The following is a 9,493-nucleotide window of genomic DNA, read 5'->3' as shown; positions in this document are numbered from 1 at the left end:
GAGAGTTCTGGTTATAAAAGGGTATTTCAGAAACTTTTCTTTAGGAGGTTTCATGAGTAGCCTTGCAAAATATACTTAGAATGTAAGTCCATCAGAGACCAGTGTTCCTTCTCATTAAAAATACTATCTATATTAGAAACATTATAATGTTTATCACCAAAAGCTCCCATGTTCATTTAACTTAAAAAAATTGTAACACACATTCTCTTTATAATTCAAGAGGTCCAAGTGAGCTTCTTTTTCACTCAATTGTATTCTCCGAGTGCTATCTTTCTCTCCTCTTATGCATCACTAATGTGCCAGGAGACCAAAACCAGCCTAATTAAAGCTGTTGTCAATCATTTTTTCTTGTATGAATCCTCCTTGGACTTGACTTCTAGCACGAGCTTCCCATTTATTCTGGCAAAGAGAGAACAATATATAGGTTGTTCTATATCTTGTTAATGCATGTCACATGGGACTAAGATAAATTTCTTTCTGTTTTTCATTTTATTGTTATCATTTATACTACTTTATAATTAGATAATTTTTATGGAAAAAGTTAACGGATACTGGTATTGATTTAAAAAATATTTTTACAAAATTTTTAGAGAAAAAAAAAACTATTAATTTTCTAATAGTTTTTATATTTCTCATAAAACTTATAAAACTAGTGTCAAAACTTTCTTGGAATAATTTATTAACCTTGCCCTTAAAATATTATTTCTAAATACATTTAATAGATTAAATTTACTTCTGAATATATCTATTTGGATATTGACTAATATCACAAATATATTTGGTTGGCCTCACTAACATTAGGCACGCATATTTCTTGACCTCTATTTATAAGCTTAATAGTGTAAATTACTAACAAATGAGAAAAGACTATGTTTCTCTACTTCTTCTTTTTTCCTTCACTCACTAATCACTATGTTGTTTTATTGTCTAAGAGAATACAACGATAACGGTCAATGGGTGACCCATTAGCGTGAGACTACCCAAAAAACCCTAGATGTAGCCACTAACTTATCAAAATCCAATGCTTGACACAACAACAAAGAGACCCCCAAGGCCCCAACAACAGTATGAAGTGTTATTAGCTTAGAATTCTTCTTTTAAGTGGGGATTTTTTAGAAAATAACTACAAAACCCAAACAATATTATTAGTTAGGCAACGTTTCAAACATATTTCATTTCTAGCAATTCGACTATAGAGTAGTCGATTTTACTGTTCATAATGCATTTTTTTTATGGGTGGCGTTGGAAAGAAGTCGACTTTAGTGGAGTCGACTTCTACACAAAGAAGTCGACTTCAGTGGAGTCGACTTCTTTACAAAGTAGTCGACTCCACTGAAGTCGACTTCTATACAAACTAATCCACTCTGTAAAAATTCAAAGAAACCTCACAACCAGCGTGTTCTTCGTGCTTCGCCGTACCCGATCGTGTTCTTCGCCTGGGTTCTGGTGAAGAAATCGGCGCTTGGGTTCGTGCTTCGTCGCTGGTGAAGAAATCGACGCCTGGGTTCGTGCTTCGCCGTCGGTGTTGCTGGGTTCGTCGGGGTCTGGTGAAGAAATCGGCGCCTGCGTTCGCTTGCTCGTCGGTCTTGCTCGTCGGTGTTGCTGGGTTCTTCGCCTGGGTTCGTCGCCGCCTAGAATGCTTCGCCTGGGATGCTGGGTTCGTCGGTGTTGCTGGGTTCTTCGCCTGGGTTCGTCGGCGCCTGGAATGCTTCGCCTGGGATGCTGGGTTCGCCGGTGTTGCTGGGTTCTTCGCCTGGAATGGTTCGCCTGGAGGTTGTGGGTTTTTAAGGAAGTCGACTTCAGTGGAGTCGACTTCTTTGTGCAGAAGTCGACTCCACTGAAGTCGACTTCTTTGTGTAGAAGTCGCCCTCTCTGAAGTCGACTTCTTTAAAAAAAGGTAATATGAACAGTAAAATCGACTCCTCTATAGTCGAATTGCTAAAAATGCAATATGTCTAAAACGTTGCCTAACTAACAATATTGTTTGGGTTTTATAGTTATTTTCTAAAAAAACCCTTTTAAGTGCTCCAAAGAAATTCAGCATACCCAATATTGTGAAGTAAATCTACTTAAATTATTATATCAAAGTATGGCATGAAAAGGTGAAGGATTTTATTAAAAAAGTCGAATTGCTATAAACCAAATATGTTTCAAACCTTGCCTAACTAATAATATAGTTTGAAATTTATAGTTATTTTTTTAAAAAACCCAAAGGTGAAGCATCCCCACCACACGAATCACCACTAAATTCTGTACGTTTGACAGCATAAAGTGTTATTAGATACTCTTTTAGTGCTAAGAAATTCAACACATCCAAAGTTCTGAACTCAAGCATCCCCTTAAATTGTGAAGCATACCAACCACTCGAGTTACCACTAAAGCTAGTCCTTAGAGAACAAGTGCAATTATAAATGGAAAAGTCTTCAGTCAAGGAAGAGAATAAAGCTACCACCACACTATCCAATTGTAGGAGAACATAATAATCTTAAGAGGACGAATTTTTTCATCTAGTTGTTTAGAGAACAATCTCTTAGTATAAAACTCTTTTTAGGTACATATAGCCATCTAACATTGTGTGGTTCTTGCAAAGCTTTTGAACACCACTTTGAATATATGCCACCAGTGTGGAGCTTTAGGTATTCAGATTTCAGAGCCCAAGATATATATATATATATATATATCAGTCTTATTAAAAAAGAGTTATATCTATCAACAAGTTATATGCTCTTAGATAGAGTTTTTTTTTTTTTTTTTTTTTTTTTTTTGACGTCTCCTAACTAGGAGAAAATCGATCCTGTTTCGAAACATACATCCTCTGTCTCACAAGGAGGCCCCACATGTGTGGGGCCCACCTCCTTGTGAGAGAGAAGATACATGTTTCGGAACATGTAAGACTCTCTCCCTAGCTAGAGCGACAGCTACATGTCAGGACTAGCCAATATCTTGTCAACTCAATTTCTATTAAGCAAAGATACTCAACTATTAGCAATAGTTGAGTATCTTTGCTTAATAGAAATTGAGTTGACAAGATATTGGCTGGTCTTGACTTGTAGCTGTCCTCTGATCTTTTTTTGGTCCATTCATTTATGAATGGTAACTTTGGACACGAGATGGTGGAGTATCATCAGTACCAATCATCAATTCAAATAATCCTAAAACCCACATGAGAGGAAACATAGTCACCGATAATGATTGTAGTTTGGGGCAAGAGGTAACTGGTAAGGCCTATGTTATGTTGTTTCTTTCTTGTGTTCTTAGCATTACTCTTTTTTTTTTTCTCCCCTTCATAAATACACAATCCGACCCACAGAAAAAGGTTAGGGTTCAGAGAAGTTTTTTAAACATGTCACTATTCCCACCTAACCAAAACCAATTAGTAAATTAGTCTAATAATAAAAAGTCAATTATCAGAAGCCGATGACATATATTAAAGCTATCTCAAAAAAAAAAAGTAATTAATAAATATAAAAAGAGAGCACATTTGAATTAAATAGTTGTTAACCTGTTACGTTTGGTCATTCAACCTTGAAGTCCTAAGTTCAAATTATTTAAAGTTCTAGAACATCAGGTTCAAATTTTATAACTATAACTTATCTTCAAAAATAAATTATAACTTTAGAGTTTAGACCAATCTACTAATTGGTTAATCCTCAGGATAACCGATCCGGGTATAATCCCCCGGATGCAGGCCACAAAGTCCGGTTAATCATAGTTGCATCAATTACGTCCAACTACACAAACAGACAATTCAACTTCAATTATTTAGTGAATTCAAAACTTATATGATCAGTGAATAAATTTTATTCCATTGCACAAATCGCATAAGGGTCTAAACTAGATTTTTCAGGTAATATCTTCCCCATTATTGGAGACTAATACTTACTTCACCAAGAGCTTTATACTAGCGCTTTCTAATTTTTTCAATAGAGATATTTAGAATTCAAAATTTTCCCAGTAACTATCGAATTAAAAAACAAACCCAGTTGAAACGGGATATGTGAATTTGATCATGACCCACTAAAACCCAGTTGAAAGTATTTCATAGTTGAAACGGGATATGGGAATCTGATCATGACCCACTATTAATTAGAGTGAATTAATATATAAGGTTGGACAAATGTCAAATCTGAGGGCCACGTGATAAAAGACAGTGCTTAGTAAACAAAATTATCTTATGGTCTTGATCTTATTACTCAATCAAAAACAAAGATTTCATATCTTGCACTATTATCATTATTAAGAAAAAAAAAAAGTAATTTTTTTATATTATCAAAGTGCTACAAAAGGTATCAGTTCTCCATTTTGGTGTGGAAAATTAATGCATCGAATCTCCGAACAACGTTCTCTCTTTTTCCTCCTTAAACTAATTCATCTCAATTTCTCAATCATAACAATAATGAGTTAGCATTCTAAGCGGAAAATGGACATTGCCCCTAATTTACAAACTATGTAGCAAAATACTTCTATTTTGAAACTATTTAATAAAATGTTCCTCTTCTTTAAGCGGAAAATGAGCATTTGCCCCTAATTTACAAACTATGCAGCAAAATACCCCTGTAAGGTCAAGATTTGTAGCTCAAGCCCAAAATATCTGGAGTATGAGCCCAATGAACCCAAAACAATGAATTTGTAGAGAGTGGGTGAATGAGTTGGGTTGATTGTGAATTCTACAACTGCTAGCATAGGTTTCAAAGATAAATAAGCATAAAAATACTCTTAAAGCCTGATTGAATAGACATCCAAGGAGATAATTTATAAGTTGGGATATTGTTTTTGAACTCTAACAAGCTTTAATGCTACAATGTATCTTCTTCTCTCCCCAATTTCTATTTTTCTCCCCCCCTCTTATGGGAGATCTTTTACATTATATAGTCTCTTTTTGGATCATCTTCATCGCACACTTGTTAGTCATCTGAGCCTTTACTTCAGTATAGATCCCATCAGGCCTCTTCTTTGGTTCTTTGTGAGTGATAGTAGTTGAGAATGCACTGTTCAGGGGTCTTCTCCACATTAATGCGACCAGAAAAGTTGCTGCAGTGCATTTAATGTAGTGGTAGCAGCTTTTCCTCTAAATATTTATCCGTTCTTATCATCTCCATACATGCCTGAAGTTTATCCTTATTATTGGAACTGTCAGGAAGGTCACTTGAAACTCCCAGGTACTTGCTTGACCGAAACTCTTTATATCCGAGGAGAACACACTCTTCAGAATACTGATGCTCTCTTCGGACTATACTCTTTGTTCATTTCCAGGTATATTTCTTCCACCTGAGTCCCTTCTTAATCATTTTCTCCTCTTCGAACACACCCTCGTCTTCAAATAGGGCCCTAAGCCCAATACATAATTTTGGGCTTTTACCCCTACAACCCCTGTTTTGAAACTATTTAGCAAAATTCCTTTGTTTTTAAAACTCAACTTTAACAAAATTGAGCTGTTTTGAAACTATTTAGCAAAATTCCCTTGTTTTTTAAACTCAACTTTAACAAAATCGAGTTCTATGTAAAACTTGATATCTTCAAAATCAAGTTCTATATATATTTTTAAGTGAAACAATATCAAGTTCCACTTAAATTTTCAAAAAAATATAAGTGGTAAAATATGCATAGAAGTTGACATTGCTAATGTCGAGCTCCACTTGTAACTCGATTTTGTTAAAATCAAGTTTCAAAAACAAAAGCATTTTACTACATAATTTGTAATTTGGGGGCGAATGCCCATTTTCCTCCGCATTATATACTGCTTATAAAATGTGAGTGTACTGCAAATTTTAATATCCCTAAGCTTTTGATTATAAAAAAAAAAATTAAATTAAATATATAAAAAATCCCTAAGTTTTTATTTCCAAAGAAGTAGTCCATAGTTCTTTACTTTCAGCTTTTATTTCAAAAAATGTCAAAAGTTTTGTAACTTAATTGACACATCCTTATGTGCAAAGTGTTTGGGGTCTAATTAAGGAAATTGATCGAGTTGTGAGATTAACAACATATTGAAACTATCTCAAAAAAAAAAAATATTCCAAAGAAGTGACCCATGGTTCTTTACATCCAACTTTCTTCTTAAATCATCGTTTTTCAATATTCATGATTGATAGTACAGTGAATATTAGGAATTGTAAGGCAAAAAGGAAAAGACAATGGTTGTAAAATTTTATTTACATAATTTTTTAAATAATTTTAATTTTTAACATACTTAATAATCTACACACACACATATATATATATATACACACACTATAAAACTGAAGCTTTTGACTATTTATTGACCTTTTAAAATTTTGACATATCAGTCTTGTAAGCCTCACATATTTACACCTCATTATAATTTATTTTATTTTTTAAATTTCTTTTACTGCCACACGATACATAATGTGGCTCATAATTAGAGCTAGAGAGACACACGTTTAGGACTACTCTCTTTTCATCTCAAAATCCTATCAACTACCACAGTGGCTTAACACTCCCTAATCGTGTTTAGCCTAATTAGTTTTCCTTTATACAATGTTCTGCCCCTACAAAACATGACACACTAATTTACAAAGAAAGACACCAACCCATATATAGAAGTCACAATTTTAGCAAGCTATTCGTCTATTGTGGCAACAAAGAATCGTGAGACTTAGGTTCCATTCTCATTCCTTTTTTTATGCTTTCAATTTAGTGGGGAAGATATTTTGAGCTTTCTATAAAGAATACAATATAAACTACTTCGCTTCATAACAAAACATTGATTCGGTATTTGACATTTGTGTGTGAGAAAGAGGTTAGTGTGAGAGGTTTGGACTTTAGAGAGAAAGTGATGAGATGTGGGGACCCACTAGCCAATAATTTCTTGGTGATTTTTACTTTTTTAATGAACTTCTCTTTACTTTCTCTTTTTCCTCCTAAATTTAGTATGTAGTTGTGAATAGTTTGATAAAAATATATATATATATATATAAGCCTTACATATATAACATATTGTTCGCTTCATAACAAAACATTGATTCGGTATTTGACATTTGTGTGTGAGAAAGAGGCGTGTGTGAGAGGTTTAGACTTCAGAGAGAAAGTGATGAGGTGTTGGGACCCACTAGCCAATAATTTCTTGGTGGTTTTTACTTTTTTAATGAACTTCTCTTTACTTTCTCTTTTTCCTACCTAAATTTAGTATGTAATTGTGAATAGTTTGATAGAAAATAAAAAGTAAAATGTATAAGCCTTACATATATAACATATTGTAGAGATTAATGTTGTTAACGTGTTATCTAAGCTTTTGATGATAGCTATTTTTATTTCTACTATCAATTTCTATTGGAAAACGTAGTATTCTCGAATTTCCAACCTAAACAGCTTTCTTTTTATTGTTGTGGTTGGTGACATTGAGGTAATAATTATATTTTATATCTATTATAGTTTATTTTATATCAAGAAGTACATGACAATCACACTATATTTTTTTTTTTTACTTTTCACCTTGGTTGGCCAACCCAAATCCTTTAGCTTCTAATAAATTATGTATATTTCTTTGGGAGATAATAAATTTTTTTTTTGAAAGCCCTATAAAATTGACATAAAAGCATTTGTGCGGGTCGTAAATGAGGCCGATGGGCTCAGCCCCACTTGGGCTCACAACTTATTTGTTTGTTGGGCTGAATTTCCTACTATGGGTCGTTCTCCAACTAAAGGCTCAATGAGATCACTTTTCTCCTCTTCAGCAACACACTACTTCCTCTTCCTCCCCTAAGATATTCTCTTCATTTGAATTTTCTACTCCCTATCTTCTCCACCCTCTTTTCAACCAACCCTTCCCTCTTATCCTCCCCTCCTATTTATAGTTCCTAGCTCAGACGTAGGTTATCAATGCTCTCATAGTTTGTGCCACAGAGGGTCCAGTAAGGTTTTCTATAAGTGATACAGCTAATGAAGAGCTGGTAAATCTCCGAAAAGAGGTTGAATCTTTGCAGAATTCATCTTCTGTTGCTGAGGGTGAGAATGGAGATGATGAGAATGGGGATGATGCGGGAGATAAGCTTGCTGAGTTGTATGAACAGTTGCATATCTTGGGATCAGATGCAGCAGAGGCTCAGGCATCAAAGATTCTTGCTGGGTTGGGTTTCACCAAGGATATGCAGGGTCGCCCAACCCAATCATTTAGTGGTGGCTGGAGGATGAGAATATCATTGGCTAGGGCGCTCTTTGTGCAACCAACACTTCTCTTATTGGACAAACCCGCAAACCATCTTGACCTTAGGGCTGTTCTCTGGCTGGAGGAGTACTTGTGTTGGTGGAAGAAAACTCTTGTAGTTGTGTCACATGACCGGGATTTCCTCAACACTGTCTGCACTGAGATCATTCACCTCCATGATTTTAAGCTTCATTTCTACCGTGGGAATTTTGATGATTTTGAAAGTGGGTATGAGCAGCGTCGCAAAGAGAAGAACAAGAAGTTTGAAACTTATAAGAAGCAAATTAAAGCAGCGAAGAGGTCAGGGAGTCGGGCTCAGCAGGAAAAGGTGAAAGACCGGGCTAAGTTTAATGCTGCAAAGGAAGCATCTAAGAGCAAGGCTAAGGGAAAGGTTGACGAGGATGAGCCTCTGCCTGAGGCTCCAAAGAAGTGGAGAGATTATAGTGTGGAGTTCCACTTCCCTGAACCTACTGAGCTCACACCGCCACTTTTGCAGCTAATTGAAGTCAGCTTTAGTTACCCAAATCGAGCGGATTTTAGGCTCTCGAATGTCGATGTAGGTATTGATATGGGAACACGTGTTGCTATTGTTGGGTCCAATGGTGCTGGAAAATCTACCCTATTGAATCTTCTTGCAGGTGATTTGGTTCCAACAGAAGGTGAAGTACGAAGGAGTCAAAAGTTAAGGATTGGGAGGTATTCGCAGCACTTTGTGGACCTACTAACAATGGATGAAACGCCAGTTCAGTATCTTCTTCGTCTTCATCCAGATCAAGAGGGACTTAGCAAGCAGGAGGCTGTACGTGCAAAGCTTGGAAAATTTGGACTCTGTTGAAATATGAAATTTAAAAGCAAAATGTGGTTACATAAAAAAAATGTTCAAGCAATATTTATGGAAAAATATAAAAGTTTTGAACAAGTTTATAGGGGTCCAATATATATGTCCTTTAAAAAAAAAATGATAAGATGTTGAAGGGGTGGGACGTGTGGCTAAATAAAATGTCCCTGGCTACACGCACTACAAAAAACTGGTTTTATAGTGGCCTTTTTTTTAGTGGCGTTTGTAAAAAACACCACTATAGGTACCCTATAGTGGTGTTTCGAGTGTCCTATAGTGGCGTTTTAAAAAATGGGTCTATAGTAGTATTTCCAAAGGCATATAGTGGCGTTTATAAAAGACCACGACAGGTCCTGGTCTTACAAGGGCCTATAGTGGTGTGCGTGTCGCAAATGAGGCCGATGGGCTCAGCCCCACTTGGGCTCACAACTTATTTGTTTGTTGGGCTGAATTTCCTACTATGGGTCGTTCTCCAACTAAAGGCTCAATTA

The 9,493-nt window shown here is 35.6% G+C and overlaps 1 protein-coding gene across 1 annotated transcript; it reads left to right on the top strand.

Moving 5' to 3' along the window:
* Positions 1-5,101: 5,101 nt before the first annotated feature.
* On the top strand, positions 5,102-8,999 carry LOC112030036 (ABC transporter F family member 4). Its single transcript, XM_065762547.1, has 2 exons — positions 5,102-5,159; positions 7,852-8,999. Exons 1-2 carry the CDS (start codon positions 5,102-5,104, stop codon positions 8,997-8,999), a joined length of 1,206 nt encoding a protein of 401 aa, XP_065618619.1.
* The last annotated feature ends 494 nt before the right edge of the window (positions 9,000-9,493 follow it).

Source organism: Quercus suber, unplaced genomic scaffold (genome assembly GCF_002906115.3).
Source record: "Quercus suber isolate HL8 unplaced genomic scaffold, Cork oak 2.0 scaffold_463, whole genome shotgun sequence".
In the NCBI taxonomy this organism is placed as follows: Eukaryota; Viridiplantae; Streptophyta; class Magnoliopsida; order Fagales; family Fagaceae; genus Quercus; species Quercus suber.
The sequence above is the reverse complement of the archived record's forward strand: the minus strand, read 5'-3'. Positions and strand labels throughout refer to the sequence as shown.

Bases quoted from the DNA above. Each gene is read 5' to 3' on its own strand.
- LOC112030036 (XM_065762547.1), top strand. From the start codon at position 5,102: ATGCCTGAAGTTTATCCTTATTATTGGAACTGTCAGGAAGGTCACTTG. The intron at 5,160-7,851 runs GTACTTGCTTGA...ATGCTCTCATAG, and splicing joins AGGTCACTTGAAACTCCCAG to TTTGTGCCACAGAGGGTCCA.